The 17,145-nt window shown below is 39.5% G+C and overlaps 1 protein-coding gene across 4 annotated transcripts in view; it reads right to left on the bottom strand.

The window, feature by feature from the left end:
* The window catches only part of MKL2 (MKL/myocardin-like 2), a 205,780-nt gene that overhangs the window by 72,343 nt on the left and 116,292 nt on the right, over positions 1-17,145 (bottom strand). The window contains exon 1 of one of the 4 annotated variants that reach the window (XM_006759671.2): positions 9,901-10,341. The exons of the other annotated variants lie outside the window; for them this stretch is intronic. Coding sequence (XP_006759734.1) covers positions 9,901-10,021 — 121 coding nt within the window. The 5' untranslated portion in view covers positions 10,022-10,341. Of the gene's footprint in view, positions 1-9,900; positions 10,342-17,145 lie in introns of those variants that run through there. 4 annotated transcript variants of the gene reach the window in all.

Raw genomic sequence — 17,145 nt, 5'->3', positions numbered from 1 at the left:
GAGCTGGGATGCGCTCGGCCCCCCAGGCTGGCAGTGGGACGCCCTTGCCAGCCCGGGATCGGATCCATCCCACATGTGTTTGTGCCAGTTGTCGGGAGCCACCTGGTGGCCACTTTTATATCATTTCTTCCTTGTGGAGTGTCTAGGAAGGGAAAGCAGCTGTGGTGCCTGAGGCCGACTTCCAGGAGGTCGAAGGAGCTGTTGGGTGTGCTGGCGACCAGCTGTGAGCCCTGCGTCTGGTGCCTGTCCCGAGGGTGTGAGGGGGGTGCTGATCGGACCTCCAGGCAGGTGGTGGGATACCCTTGCCAGCCCAGGATCTGAATCCGTCCCGCTGATGTTTGTGCCAGTTGTCGGGAGCCACCTGGTGGCCACTTTTATATCATTTCTTCCTTGTGGAGTGTCTAGGAAGGGAAAGCAGCTGTGGTGCCTGAGGCCGACTTCCAGGAGGTCGAAGGAGCTGTTGGGATTGTGCTGGCGGCGCTGGTCCGTCGGTGTCTGGCCCGTTTTCCAGAGATTGAACCTGAAGGACTACTGAGGGAGTGAGTGGCTGCAACAGGGCTGGTGGGTGGCCTGGATGGGCTGTCAGCTGAGCGGCACTCCTGCTGTGGGAGCACACTGACCACCAGGGGACAGCTCCTGCATTGAGTGGCTGCCTCCTGGTGGTCAATGCACGTCATAGTGACCAGTTGAATAGTCATTCGGTCACTTAGGTTTCTATATATATATAGATTTTAGTTAACAACAGTTGTGGTCCAGCAATTCCACTTCTAGGTGAACTGAAAATTATTGAAATCTGGCACTCAAACACATACATGTACATACATGTTCACAGCAGCACTATTCACAATAGCGAAACACATGGAAACAGGACAAAAGGTAGGAAAAGATCAACAGATGCATGAATAAACAAAATGTGATCTATCCATACAATGAAATACTATTCAGCCATAAAAAGAAATGAAATAGTGGTATATGCTACAACACAGAAGAACCTGAGAAAAATTATGCTATGTGTAAGAAACCAGCCACAAAAGATCACATATTATAGGATTCCAGAAATGTGAAATATCCAGACCTGGTAAACCCAGAGAGCTCAGATTGTTGGTTACCAGGACCGGGGAGAAAAGAGCATGGGGGTAAATGTTTAATGGTTACAGGGTTTTCTTTTGGGGTGATGAAAATGTTTGGAAACTAGAGAGAAGTGTGGTTGCACAACACTGTGAATACATTAGATGTCTCTGAATTACTTTATTTTAAAACGGTTAATTTTATGTTATGTGAATTTTACTTTAATTTACAAAAGATAAATTGCTAGAAAAGATTTTAAGAAACTAATTACACAGTAATTAGATTTTCTTATTTCTCACCCACCCTCCCTCTCACCACCATAATTCCATTAACCACAAATGGTGTCTTTATCTTTTAATGATTTGATAACTACAATAACAACTACATTATATATTCCTGGTCATACTGAATTCTAGGTTTTGTTGTTTTTTTCTGGCCTCTATTCCCCTTCCAGCCCTCTTCCTATATTGTAGCACTTTCTACAATGCTCACCATATAGAAGTTTTAATAAACATATTTTACTCAATTTGCATGGTATACTTGGTATATAATTAAGTTATTATTTTCTAAGGAAAGAGAATATTATGCCAAATTTAAGAATAAATCACCAAGAGCATTTTCTATGGGCAAGTGATTATCATGGGGCAGAACCAATGCTGTTTTGCTTTGTTATATGAATTTGAGGCTTGGGGTATTTTTGAATTGATGTTGGTGGTAGAACAGAAGACAAAATTTAATTACATTGTTCTGAAGGGTACAAGAAGGCTAAAAAGGGCAAGTGAAGGGAAAAGGAGTAAAGGGCACCACGAAAAACTGATAGATACTAATTTCTTTTCATCTCTACTTAGAATTAATGTGAAATTCATGCTGCATTAAAGAAGAGAAAAACACTAAGTACTCTCACAGATGATAAAAAGTGGCAGCCAAACATTACAGACTGGCTGTATTTTCAGGGGTCTAATTTGCCAATTAAAAAAATAAGGTTCTTGAAGTAATTTTAGAAAATGGAAAGCAAGAGGCCAAAAATAAAATGGTGGTTTGTCCTGTGGGGGAAGAGGCAGGTGGTACAAGCTGAAGAATTCTAAACCACTGACCGACCCTTGCTGGTAAGGATGTCATTGTCTAGATTATGTAGCTTTTACCCTCTATTAGGAATTGAAGAGCAAAAATGAAGTAAAAAGTAAATGCGGACAGTCTAGGCTAACACACTGTAGGTTTCCTGCATTAATCTGCAGCATGAGGTCAGGAAGACAATGTTTTCAACACTGTGCCTTGGAAATTTACAGGCACTTTGATAACTCCGGTTGGCTGCTGCTTCTGTTACCATGGAAACAGACTGCTAAAAATGGGGCATGTTTCTTTAAACTGATCATACCTTCACACAAATTCCCTTCTCCTTTTTGTCAAACATTGGAATGAATTTAAGTATGCTTCTCGTGGTATGACAATGTGATGTCAAGCAAGGGGCCTGGTACAGAAAGGCAGGGATAACATTAGCCTGTGGCAACATATAGAAAGGTATTATACATGTATATGTATGCACTTTAAAAAATCTCATTTGGTTAAAAAGTAGTGAAAATAAAGTACACAGTGGGATAAATTGAAGTATAACAACACAAACACTTCAAAAGCAAAATCATCCACTTAAGTGTCTGATCACCAGCAATGTACAGAGGTTAAAACAATATTTGATTTATCTGACAATATTTAATTTGTAGTAACATGCTGGTTCTGTACCTGAACTTCTAATTTCTTACCCTATATGGTTCTAAAAGGAGATGTTTATGTTTCTTATTTGGGGGCAATCAGAAATTCTACATTCTACCACTATATTACAATTTCAGTGTACGGCTCTAGGTAGAGGCGCTTATAAGTTAATTCCTCTGAAATTATTACCATGATAAGTTTTGGCTGTGAGCTCCCTGAATGCCTTCCTAATTCCTCTGAAATGGGAAAATGTATGTCGTATAAAAGATTCTGAAATGTCTTGATGTAAATTCCTAAGGGAGGCTCCTTGAACAAAAGGACAATTAACAATGAAACAGGAAAATAACAGAATGTTCTTTACCTCCAATTTTTCCCATTATAGAAAGTACATGCTATACTCTTTAGGTCACTTCATCCTGGCCCAGTATTCTGGTCCTTCTTCCCATTTTGTGGATTTAGGAGTGGGACACACACACACATGCACACATGCATGTCTACATATAGCCATTCATATATATATATCTGCATGGAGACACACACACACACACACACACGTGTGCGCGCACACGCCAGTCTGTCCACCAAAACATAAAGAGAACCCAAAACTGTCATAACTTGTGTGCTATCCTAATATCATAGCAACCATGCATGATGACGCAGGTGGAAGGGTGAGTTGCAGTTCAGGCTAATGGAGTGGAGGTTTGGGGGAGGGATGGGCGGGGAGAGGCATTCTGGGAGAGAATAACAGAGGGAGAGAGGAGTACCACGTGCTTCTGAGACAGAGGCAGGGCCTCAATAAAGAGGGTGAGTGGGTGGTGAGGAAATCAGCTGCAGGTCTATCTCTACTTGAGTAAAGATTTCTATAAAGACTCTTTCCTTTTATTTAATATCTACATGAGAGGATGAATACTAACTAAACTTATCATGGTACTAATTTCATGATATATGATAGTCAAATCATTATGCTGCATGCCTTAAACTTATTATATGCTGTCAATTATATTTTTAAAATTAAACAAACAAACAAAAAAGACTATATGAGGAAGGACGGTACCTGTGGTTGAACAGTGTTATGGATAAATAGTTTTGAGGTAGAACTGACAGATTTAGTAATAGGATTTGGTGAGGAGGAGGAGGTCACTCTCACTCAGGTTTCTGGTGTGAGCCAATGGGTAGACAGAGGTGCCATTAGTTGAGATAGGAAACCCTGGAGGAATATGTTTCATGGAAGTAGTAAGGGGCCTGCCCACTGGTGACATCAAGGGTGTAGATGACTACAGTTCTCAAACACAAGAGACAGGCTGGCCCTCACAGTTGGTAATTGCATTTGGACCAAAGCAGACACGGTTCTCTTTTGTACCTCCTTTATGTGTGTGCATATTTTTACTCCTATATTACCATTTAGTTTCTTGATTTTTAGGCTGTGAGCTCCCTGAATGTTGTGGCTAAAAGAGGTTTACAACTTCTGGCATGACGCTATGTAGAAGCACTCAAATGAAATTATTTCTAATAAAAAACTAAATTATATAATTTCATCTCAAAAGTGGCACGTACTGTTTTTTTAAAGAAACGCTGAATCACATTCTGGGGAGAGGAATCTATATATATATAAAAGCCCAGTGACCAAACAGCGGAACGACCAGAACAGCTGGTTGACTAGTTGCTATGACACGCACTGACCACCAGGGGGCAGACACTTGATGCAGGAGCTACCCCTGGTGGTCAGTGCACTCCCACAGTGGGAGTGCCACTTGGCTGACCGGGATAAGCGGTACTGCCACAGCAGGCTGATCCCTGCAGGCCACACACCCGACCAGTGCTTGAATCCATGCACCGGGCCTCTAGTTCATTTTAAAGACCATAATTTACTTTTCAAATTTACTTAAAAAAAACCCACACATTAATTTAGTGATACCTCGCTTGTATGACACTTTCAATTGTGTAGAACACTGGCAGAAAACAAAGAAAGAAGAAATTCCCAGAGAAATCAAAATAGATGTTGTAAAATTCATGTGTATTGTGCCTTATTTCAATTGCCTATTTGATTGTTTCTCTGCTATGGCTCAATACATAGCAGTTGAATAAACAACAGAATCAGGATTCCACTATTACATTTTGTTAATTTGCTGCTTAATTTAAAGAAGATTAGAAGCAGCAAATCAGAAAAGGGAGAGCAGCTAGAAGTGGCAGATGACAAAAATCAAACAATAATAGTTCTAGTAATCTAGTAATGATTCAGGGATCATTCTATGCATGGGCAAATATTTTGTACACAATGCCTCAAGACACCAATACATTATATTTTGGGCTAGCCATGATCTTATAATTGAATTGTAAATTATATCTGAAGGTAATAGTTCAAATTACATTGTTTAAGATGCAGGGCTGTATATAAATACTCTTTAAATAATTGCTGCATAATAATAATGTGTCAATGAGATGCAGGACAAGGGGGTGAGGTAGTAAATGATCCAAACAATGATTCTATCTCCAAGAGATACTATGGTCTAATAATGAAGATAGTATAGATATATATCATAGTGGCAAAAGGTGAAATCTTTAAGGAAAGAGATGCAGATCAAGTTAACAGGAATATACAAGAGAGAAGAAATTATTTTTTAACTGACAGGATCAAGTGACTTTCTTTAGGAAATGGCATGAGGATTAGGTTTAAAGACACTTTGGACCTGCAAACTGGGGTGAAAAGAATGTTGTGAGCAAAGGCATGGAGAGGGGAGGAGTGCTGTCCAACAGTGTTTTCTGCAGTGATGGAAATGTTTTACAGTCTGCACTGTTCAACATAATAGCCACTAACCACATATGGCTACTGAGTAGTTGAAATGTGGCTCATGTACTAGTAATTAAGGAGCTAAATTTTTGAAAATTCTATTTCATTTTAATTATTTTAAATTTAAATAACCACATGTGGCTAAAGGACAGCACAGGTAGAGTATGTCTGAGATGCTTTCCATCACTTAAAAAAGTTTTGGTGATTCAATATAAGTACTTAATTAATCTATTTCCTCAGGTGGGACTACTCATAATAATGTCAGACAAAGGTGCATTTTTCCATAAATAGATCTACTATAGCCATGTCCCAGTATACTACCACATTAATCTACTACACTGTCTACTACACACTGTACCACAAACTTTTACAGATATTATCTCAACTGCTATTAACTGTTATTAGCCTGTGCCAGATTAGGAATGTGGTCCTCCAAATCTGTAACTCCTCCCTCCACCTCCATGACTGAGCCACACAATGAAAGAGACCCAGTTCCCCAAGTCACTTATTGGAGGACAGTTGACTAAGCTGTCCAATCCACCTTGGACTATGTTTTGAGCAAGAAATCACTTTGATTGGTTAAAAAACACTGAATGCAAGTTACTTTAGTCCAGGTAATTAATTCACAACCCAGTTTTCTTTCTGTGGTATTTCATTTTTACCATTAAATGCTAATTTTTCTATTGAATGCTAATTCTTCTATTTGCTACCATTTTGTCTTGATAAATATGGGATATAACTAGCTGGTAGCATTGGTATTATAATTCAATATCTTAATGAGTTATATTAAACCACTTATCTGAATTAAATCATCTCAATTTATTTGGTTTCCCTCAAAAGTCATAATTATTGATTCTCAAGTTGTCAAGTCAATGATTTGTAATATCCTTCTTTAGCTGTAGAATCAGAAATTGAATTTAAATCTCATCCATGGTGAACATTATTTGAAAATGTTCTAACCCTTCTGTTGATAAGGCAAAAGTTAAGAATCCTTAATGCTGCCCTGACAAAAATTAAGAAATTCTAAATTTTCCTAGGGAAAATTTCCTTTTTGAATTTGGTTAGAATTCATGACATTTATTGCTAAAGCAAAAAACAAATTCTCCAACTACACACATGGGTTGATATAGTTATAAAAAAGCTTATACAAGCATTAGCAAAAGTATGAGGTGATATGCTTTATTATCCAAACAATTCTCTGGCATGTGATGACAACTACTCATTGGCAGTACACACAAACATTTTCAATAGACATTACTAAATTTTCTGTTAAGGTGTCACACAAACTCTTAAAACATATGATTGCTGCTGACAAAGTCTGTTCTCCCCCCACCCCATAATTATTTCAGCTAACTAGTACTCTCAGCAATAATAAGAATTCCAAAATATCCCAATATAAACAAGAAGTAGACCAACAACTTGAGAAGCAGAGTGGACCTCTAATCCCTACAGTAGACACATGTCAGAAACACCAGTGAGACCAAGCTGTGTCTCTGATTAGAACTAAATGGACCCAAATTTATCCTTTCTTCATTACCTAGAAACTTACGATCCAGACATTAAAAATAATCCCAAAGGTTCTTTCATAAAAATAAAACCAAAAACCAACTTTGCCAAAAACGAATGGAAAACCAAACACTCTTGATGTAAAATATAGTATTTTGTGTGTCCCCTTAACAGATGAGGCATGAACCATTAGACATTACTGACAGTCACATATTTGTCTCTTTTGACAAAACAGCATAGGATCTATTTAGACTAGGGCAGTGGTCGGCAAACTCATTAGTCAACAGGGCCAAATATTAACAGTACTTCTTCAAAATAGACTTGCCCAGGCAGAAAACCGACTTCTGCGCATGGGCCACGAAGTTTCAATCGCACTGTACGTGCGCCTGCACGTGGTATTTTGTGGAAGAGCCACACTGAAGGGGCTAAAGAGCCGCATGCGGCTTGTGAGCCGTGGTTTGCCGACCACGGGACTAGGGCATTTTAGTGTTTGAACAACTGTAGCCAATTTGTATGGATTAATACAAGTGACGTCTGACTCCATGCTTAAAAACAGATGAAGCTCTGCAGTGGCTTGTTTCTTGTTTGATTCTACGAGTCTGATAAGCTGACCATTGGTGTTCATCCATAGGTAGTAACTGCGACACACTAAATTCCACCAGTTCAATCTTGCATGGGAACCAAAGTATTTTCATACTATTCCAGTAACAAATCACCCTCAGCATCTCTCTATGCTTTTTTGCCCTCAGCACTATCTGTACCAGAAAATGAGTAGAAATACAGTCTGCTGAAATATAAAGCAAAACCCAGTTCAGTGCAACTGTGGTGAGACAGGTGAATTTTATCATCCAATCTTTCTGTGGAGTGTTTTAAAATATGGAAGTTCTCTCCCCTTACCTCTTTATATCCATGAATTTACATGACAGTAAAATACGGAATACTTCTATATTTTGTCACTGTATATAGGATCTCAAAAATTTAATTTTAAATAGAAGGGGAAAATAACAAAGGGTTAAAAAAATATAAGAAGAGGGACGATAAGCTGGCATTAAACCAGGTATCTTATAAAAACATTATGAAGTAAATATTGTTTCTCCTCATTGCACAAAACTTGTCCAGGGTCACAGAGCGAGAAAATGGTATGCCTGGGGTTTGACCCCAAGTATGTATCTCACTTGAGAATCCATGCTCTTGCTCTTCTGACATCATGCTATCACACATGGTCACGACTTTTAGGGAAACAATCCATACATTATGTAATATCTCAAATCTACTTTGCTGTTCCTGTTGATAATTCCCCTGTATTTTTAATCCTTGCTTTCTATGCTCCTTTATCATATTCTGCTGTTGCGACATCTTTTTATTTTTCCTATTCCAGTTTCCTCTCCTTTCTCAGTTTTTCAAGTAGCACAAAAATTGTTTTAAATAGAGCATTGTTAACTTTTTTTTTAAGTGAACGATTAACTCACTAATTTCCCTTAGTGAGTCTCCAGAATGTCTCCTAAAAACTGCACCGGTATTGCTTCTATAATGACTTACAGTAAGGCCTGCTGTGCAGAAGCAGAGGCAACCCATTGTTTGGTTCTTGGCAACAGCTATTTATACCTCATTGTGTGTCATTTGCTTCGATCTAGATGTTTTCCTACCTATACCCCAAAGTAGTTCAACTCTAGCAAGTTCAACTATTGTTTCTCATTATTATCTTTTAAATCTCAACAATCTATCATGCTCATATTCTAAATGAGCAAAAATGGAGGAATATGGGGGAGAGGTCAATGGGGGAAAAGGAGACATATGCAATACTTTAAACAATAAAGAATTTAAATTTTAAAAAATGGAGGAATATCCTTTTGGAAGAAGCTCAAGCTGCTACTTAGGCAGATAACTCTACATTTACTCTCTGGGTCTGTATAAGATGAGTAAGTGCAAGTGGAAAGGTGAGGGGGTGGCTCATGGCAGGAGCTGAAAGCAGATAAAATGAAAAAGAGGTTATTGTGGGGTTTTTCCTTCCAAAGCACATTAGAACATCAAATTTCAGGTTAAACAAGTATTGAGATAGATGATCTGCACACCTCAAATTTAGGAAAAACTTATTCTCTATAGATGCTGAATTTTTTATACCATAGCCCTTGACCTCCAGCTGCTACGGTAAAGCATGCCATGCACTGGTCTTGTCACAGTAGGCCAGGACACAGGTCAGCAATGCCCATACCTTTGGCCATTTTCTTAAACTAATACAGTGGTCACTAACAATAATTGATGGTATTCTTAAGCTTATTCTGCTTTGTTACAAAACTGAAATGTGTGTTTAAAAACAAAACAATGCAGTATGCATTATAACCAATTAAACCAATGATTTAAAGATATAATTAAGAGCTAGCTACCTTCGTTTTAAACACTAAAAACCATAAACATGCTAATTAGAAAAAAATTGAGTTTCCTGGAATTATGTATTTGTAAACATAAAAGAAGCAGTGTTCCGAATAATATTGAAAAGGAAATGGCCTCTCTTAAGGAGGGAGGGGGGACAAAAAAATTTGGAGAACATGAGAAAACATACAAAATGAACCTGGAAGGATTTTAGTGAAATGAGGACTGGCTTCCTAAGTCCCCTTACTACACTATTGCAAAATCCCTAGAGTTCTGTCAGTTAATGAATCTTTAGAGAGTGCTACCAAGAACAGCATTAAGCTTTCATTTCAAACAACTTAGACTGTGTTAGGTACAGCAGGGAACAGAGAGAGACACGCATGGTGATCAGACAGACACACTCAGGCTGGCTGAGGGGAAAGGGATTTGGCAGTTTTGGCCCAGTCCACAGAAACACTGACCTTCCTTGAGACTTTTCTGGTTGCTCCCCTCAAGGCATTCCTTTTCTTTTAATGGCTCGAAATCGCCAGCAGTTAAAATCTCTGGGAACCCCTGTTGCTGCTTCTTGGAGCTATCGATCATGGTGAGAGGCTTCTGGAGACAGGCAGCATCAAGCAGGAGAAGAGCTCAATTTGCCGATCAGCAGAGACCGGTGCTCAAAATACTCTGGTCCCTGGGTGCCGGGCGCCTCCTCACAAGATCCCAATCACCAGTGGGCAATTATGTCTTTACCCAGCTGAAGGCGGCCATCACTCAGCCTTTGGTTCCCAGCCTGACCTGCACAGGCACTCATGCTGCTGGAAGCCCTAAACTCTCTCCCACATTGGGAGGCAGAGTTGCGGAGGCACGGTGATGCTGAAATCCCACCCCTTTTCCCAGCCAGCCCCTTTCCTTTGCCATTCCAGCTTCCCCTGCTCTGGGCACTTCAATCTGCAGTTTGATGGTCCGAATCATCTGACAAACACTGAGTCAAGCAGTTAAAAATAAATCCTCTAGTTGTTAAAAGAGAAGACTTTGCTGATACCTAAGACGACAAATTGCTGCCTGTGGTCTCTCTCTGGCTCTCTATAAACACAGCCGCAGCCTGTGGAAATACTTTCTATCAGCCAGACAAGCACATTCATTACTCATTAAGTTCTGCAGCTAAACAAACAGCAGCCCAGGGCATCTGAAGGAAGCGGGTCTTATCTCCGCAGAGGCACAACGCTGAATAAACATGCTACTAGCCTATCTGGATAAAAACACAGGCACTGCACTACCAAAGTTCTTTTGTGCGGTGCTTTTTGCTGCGTCCGGCTCTCCCTGGCAAAGCAGTGCTCTTTTGTGTCCCGTCACTGCAGCGTTCTGCCTCGCCAGTTCAGACCTGAGCAGCACTTTTCCTCTGCGCCGCTAGTCGGCCGAGAGAGTTAACATCGCCATGATTGTTCTAAGGAAAAATCTCTTCCCCTGTATTAAAAGCAGAGGCACTGAGAGCTTCTACTTCTTAACAGATTCGTCCAGAGACCAGCCCAAGTAAATTTCTTACGAGCTATCAACAATGGGCACTTCTGCAGATCACAGACTGCTGTCCACTACACACAAGGGATGCTGCTTAAAGGAAACCTAGGGACGGCAATTTCGGGCAAAGGTGGAGTTAAGGCTGTTTTCATACACCCCAAAATATATCTATAACTGTAGCCAAAAGAATATTATTTTTTTAGTGACTCAAAGTATACTCCTTTACAAAGAGCTCCCATAAAGTCCATAACTGACATCTAGCAGAGTGCCTGGAATAACAGTTCTCAATAAGTACTTGTTGCATGACTGAGTGAATGAATTAAAGCAGAAGAAAGTGCAACAGGAAAACTACCTTTGGTAATACTCAAGAGTTCTAAAGAAGTCCTACATCAATGACCAAGAGTCACTAATTTTAGATGGACAACTAAATGTTCTCTAAAGAAGGCACATTTTCTCTTTAAAAGAAAACACTCTAACATGATCCTTCTGTTGGATAAAGAAAGGTTTACATTTTTAGAGCCAGAAAAGTCAATATTCTCTTCACCATTTAAACACAGACAGGAACTAAATGAAGTCTATCCTTTGTCCCTGGTTCCAGGCTGGTGTGCACGACACCCATGCTGTTCTAGAAAGATAGTTATCTATCCTGCTCCAGCGTCTCTTGAGAATGGGATTACACAGCACATGACATGTTTCTTGTCAAGTGAAATTCCTTCTGAAGCAATTTAAGCCCAGCGTTGGTAGTCTAAACCTCTGCAGGAACAAACAGCCACAGCAAGCCTATCACGATTCTAAAAAATGCCCTCAGATGCTCTGCTCCTATTTCTGCTCCTAAGATCTTTATTCTTCTAAATTAACTGCTCCTGCACCTTTAAAGCAGTAAATAAAAAAATAATAGCCATACTTTTTTGAAGACATTTTTTAGGGTGGTCTTTTTATTAGTTTTGCCAAGTTGATCTCATTTGACCCCCATCAGTCTCTGTGATTATTTGTACATTATAGACATTTTACAGACCAAGACCAAAGTTAAAAAGCTGGTATGTGGCAGGTCTGAAATTTAACCAAAATCTGGGTTTTCCAAAGCCCAATTTTTTTTCCTGTTGCACTGCAATGCCTGCTGTCTTCTAGAATACTCCAATTCCAGGTTTTAGTTTGATCTTGGGGCAGGTTTAACAGCAGAGAACATAACTTTGATGGCTTCCTAGGAATTCCCCACCTGGTGAGGAACAAGGCAGCCAATATAAAGAAGGCGTTTATGAAAGCGTTTTAACTTTTCCTGAAATAATAAAGCAGCTGCCAGCTGTACTTAGTACTTACAACGTGCCACAGTCTAAGTGCTTTGAATGTATTATCTCTTTTATTCTGTTCACCTGTGAATTCAACATTATTATCCTGATTTACAGATGAGAAAACTGAGGCCTAGAAAAATCTAGATTGTATCTTATAATTAGTGGCGGAGTTCCACACAGAAAGCTTGGCTCCAGGGCCTACATTCTTAATTACCTTGCAAAAAGAACCAGGAACATTAATCCCCAACACTCTCTTTTTCAGGATGTTGCTTTTTACATCCTGCCCAGCTGATTTTTGGCCCCAAGTTTAGAAACCTGAGTACCTACACAGATATGTCAGTTGTTTTCCAATTCTTTACTAGCTTTGTGTTTTGCGTGTGAATTGTGTGTTAAAAAAAAAACAAAAACAAAAACTTCTCTTTTAATAATTCTTTTCAAGTTTATTATTTTTGTATCTGATAAATGTAAAAAATCTCAATAAGGAAACACACTGTCCTGCTGTAGGTTTATATAAAAATTTTCTTTATGGTTTTGAAAGGAAATAATTTCTTTAGTGGTGAATATGCCTGACAGAACATTTATTTCACTATTTTTAAAAATCTGAAATAATTTCAGGTTCAGAGCATTTTTTACTAAGCCATCTGTGAGTGGGCTCTGACATGATACCCCTCTACATTCAGTGATCTAATTAATTCCTACAAACAAGGATATTACGGTATATAACCATAATATAACCATCAATATCAGGAAATTAACATTGACATATCACTACCATCTAATCCACAGATTCCATTCAAGTTTCACCAGTTGTCTCAACAACATCCTTTATAGCAAAAGGATCCAAACTAGGATTATCCAGGGCACTGAATTATCAAGCCTCTTTTGGTTTTTTTTGCCTTCCATCTTTCTTCACTCTTCTTTCTTTGAATTTTGAAGATTACAGGCACGTTATTTTGTAAAATCACCCTCAATCTGAGTTTGTCTGATGTGTCTTCATGATTAGATTCAAGTTATGGCAGAAATATATTTGGCAGGAATAAGACAGAAGTAAAGATGTATTCTTTGTATCCTATCAGGTGGTACACAAATTCAATTTGTCTCATAACTGATAATGTTTATTTTGATTGATTAAGATGGTATCAGCCAGGTTTCTCCATTGTAAAGCTTTTCCTCTTCATAATTATTTTATGGGGCTGAATTATTTATGGTTATGATGATTGCCAAATGGTGATTTTGAAAATTCTATCATTCCTCTACAATTATTACTGGCACACCTACTATAAGGATTTTCTTTATCTGGTTTATGGTATTTCTTTATATCAGTACTAGAGGTCTGGTGCACAGATTCATGCACCGGTGGGGTCTCTTAGCCTGGCCTGCAGAGATCAAGCCAAAACTGGCTCTCCAACATCCCCCGAGGGGTCCTGGATCATGAGAGGGCGGTTCTTGGTCGATGCACCCTGGAATTAGGCTCCCTCCTCTCTGGTTCCAGATGCATCACCACAGCTTGGCAGCTGTGCATCCGCCCCTGGTGGTCAGTGTGCGTCATAGCTACCAGTCAGAGCATCTACTCCCTGGTGGTCATTGCACGTCATAGCTACTGGTTGGATGGTCGCTTAGGTTTTTATATATATAGATGTGCTATGGATTTCTATTTTATTCAATTGGTTATACCATGGTCCTATCATTATTTATTTTGATGCTAATTATTCCAGATTTGGCCAGTGGGTACAGCATCAAGCTGGTTTCAGTTTCTTATTGTTATGACCCCATCATTCTTTGAGCACTTTCTTACTTTCTGGACAAGATGTTCCAGGCTCACCTTTTATGTTTCCTACTCTTTTGAGAAACCAAGCTCTATATGCTAGGTGTGCTCACAGTTATTAGGGTGTTACTATTCCCTTCTCAGCCTTCTCTGTAGGTTTAGTTAGGAATATGTCTGTGAGTTCATGTACATGTACGTGTGCAAACACACACATATTTATATTTCTAGATATTAATAGATGTAAAATATAGATCTATACTTACATCTACATTATTTATATACAACTAGAGGCCCAGTGCACAAAATTCGTGCACTGGAGGGGTGTGTGTGTGTGTCCCCCTCAGCCTGGCCTGCACCCTCTCGCAGTCTGGGAGCCCTTGGGGGATGTCCGACTGATGGCTTAGGGCGAGTGGGCCTAAGCCAGGAGTTGGACATCCTTAGCACTGCTGCACTTGCCAGCCTTGAGCCTGGCTTCTGGCTGAGCAGCGCTCCCCGCCCCCCGTGGGAGCGCACTGACCACCAGGGAACAGCTACTGCATTGTCTGCACCCTGGTGGTCAGTGCATGTCATAGCAACCAGTTATTCCACCATTTGGTCAATTTGCATATTAGCCTTTTATTATACAAAATAAAAATCATGACATCACCCTGATGGTTCCAATTCTAATCCAGAGCCACAGGCTCACTCTAATTTTCTCTTTTCTACATTTGTAACCCTTTTCTATAATGAGAACCTTGTCTTCCCTGGCCTCTGCCACCCACACATGAATATCCTGTTCACCTCACTGGCACTGCTGTAGCCAAATTCTATGCAGATATCTCCCCATCCCACACAGCCTCTGAAGCCCTGTACCAGGTCACTGCCCTGCTCGGCCCCACATAATGTCTCTGGATTGTTAAGAAATGAAGGACAGAAAGAGACTTGCATTCTCTCTGAGTCAGAGAAGCCCACCATTTTCATATGGACTGCTTTCCAGTAGGCCCACCCTTGTTCCTTACTATACATGCTACATCAACTTCTGTGTCATTTGTCTCTATTGTCACAAGTGACATTTAACTGCAAATGATAGGTGATTAAAGTCACTTTGGCTATGATAAATTTGCTTCCATAGGGTCTGTGTGTATGCACACTCAAGAGAGCTGTTTTAGTATGAAAGAGTACCATAAATCAAGTCCATTTTCTCACTACAGATATTTAATAAGCGTGAGAAAAACTGTATGGCTTGGAGACTAGGAATAATCCAAGAAAGGCTTCAGGGAATTAGAACCGAAACAAAGTTGGCTCAAGGGACCTACTCTAAAACTTGGCAGAGTTATTATATGCTTACAGAACTGTTGATAAAAAAGATTATCGCTGTATGATGCTGGACTTCAATAAAGAAAAACCTTATACTATCGCCAAATGGGCAAGGTTTACCAATGTGAAAACTTTCAAAAGTAATGAATAATGTAATTAGTAACAGAATGCAAAGAGACTGCTAAATATTGAGTCTTACTTCTCTGGAAGCATTCCTGACACTGCCATTGAGAGGCAATGCCCTTTTTCTTCCATCTTCCACATCTTGCTACTTTGTAACAGGTCTCTGAGTAGCCAATCATTGAATCAAATGGAGGGTACACTGTGGGGCTTCCTTCACACAGTGTGAGCCACAATATTATAAAATTTATGTAGACATAGTTAATTAAATTGGATGTATTTAGGGAGAAAAATTTCAATCTAGGTTACACCTAAATTTTTTCCTAAGGATACCATATTTTTAGTAAAATACATATTTGATCTTTACTTTTCTCGTTTTAACATAATAAATACCACTATAAAATATTTAGATAATTACTAAATTGTAATGATAAATCCCAATAATTTAATAATTACTAAGCTCAATTTAATGATCCTGATAATTTAAAATATTTTTGTAAAAAAGGAAGATTAAAGGGCGCTATATTTTAAATCACACAGCATATCTTATTAAGTCCATTTTTTTTATAAAGTTTTTCAATACATGGATATCAAACATATAGTACTTCAGATATATTAACAAATTAGTTCTTATGAAAGCCACTATTTCATGAGGAAGGATAAATTTGCAGCCATTTCTAAGAAAATACAATTTTGAAGGAGTATCACTGATTTGAGCAATTAAATATTGCTGCCTAAACACTACAGCAGGGCAAACAGCCTGATACTTTGGTGTGTAGTCTTTGCTTATTATCACCTATCATCTTAAAACATACACAGTCCTAGCACAACTGGCATCACCATCTTGGATTTGCTTCATCTTCTTGAAGATGGGAGATAGGACTCTGGCAAGGTTTTTTAGGAATGGAATTTTATCATTATCATGAGGCCTGGTGCACGGGATTTGTGCACTGGTGGGGGTGTGTGTGGCCTCTGGGGATTGGCCCACTGTGGGAGCGCTGCTCATCCTAGTCAGCCAAGCAGCTGTGGACCTGCCTTCTGAGTGGCTGCTCCCGCTGTGAGAGTGCCACTCATCCTGGTCAGTCGAGTGGTGCTCCCACTGTGGGAATGCACTGACCACCAGGGGGCAGCTCCCCTAGTGGTCAGTGCGTGTCACAGCAACTGGTCAACCGGTTGTTCTGGTCATTCTGCATTCGGTTGCTGGGCTTTTATTATATAGGACAGTGGTTCTCAACCTTCTGGCCCTTTAAATACAGTTCCTCATGTTGTGATCCCCAACCATAAAATTATTTTTGTTTCTACTTCATAACTGTAATTTTGCTACTGTTATAAATCGTAATGTAAATATCTGATATGCAGGATGGTCTTAGGTGACTCCTGTGAAAGGGTCTTTCGACCCCCAAAGGGGTCGTGACCCACAGGTTGAGAACCACTGATATAGGATGTTTGCTCATTAATCCTCTGCTTAGACTGATGGAGAACTTCTTCTGTGGTGGGCAAATGGCAGGTGAGGCAGAGGAACATACATCTCAGCTCATTCTCAGGCAGGTCATCACATTATGACACATACCTCAACTGAAGCAATCTGACTACACATACAGAAATGACCAATGCCATTTGTCTGCTCCAGTTCAAATCTTTAGTATGGATAATCAAGAGATGACAGAATACACTTTATCAGCTTTAAAAAAGTCATTCAAGTTCTTTATTTCTAAGCTTTATTGTTACTTATAAACATG

This window comes from Myotis davidii, unplaced genomic scaffold (assembly GCF_000327345.1).
Source record: "Myotis davidii unplaced genomic scaffold, ASM32734v1 scaffold1115, whole genome shotgun sequence".
Taxonomy (NCBI): Eukaryota; Metazoa; Chordata; class Mammalia; order Chiroptera; family Vespertilionidae; genus Myotis; species Myotis davidii.
This window is presented reverse-complemented; position numbering and strand designations above follow the sequence as displayed.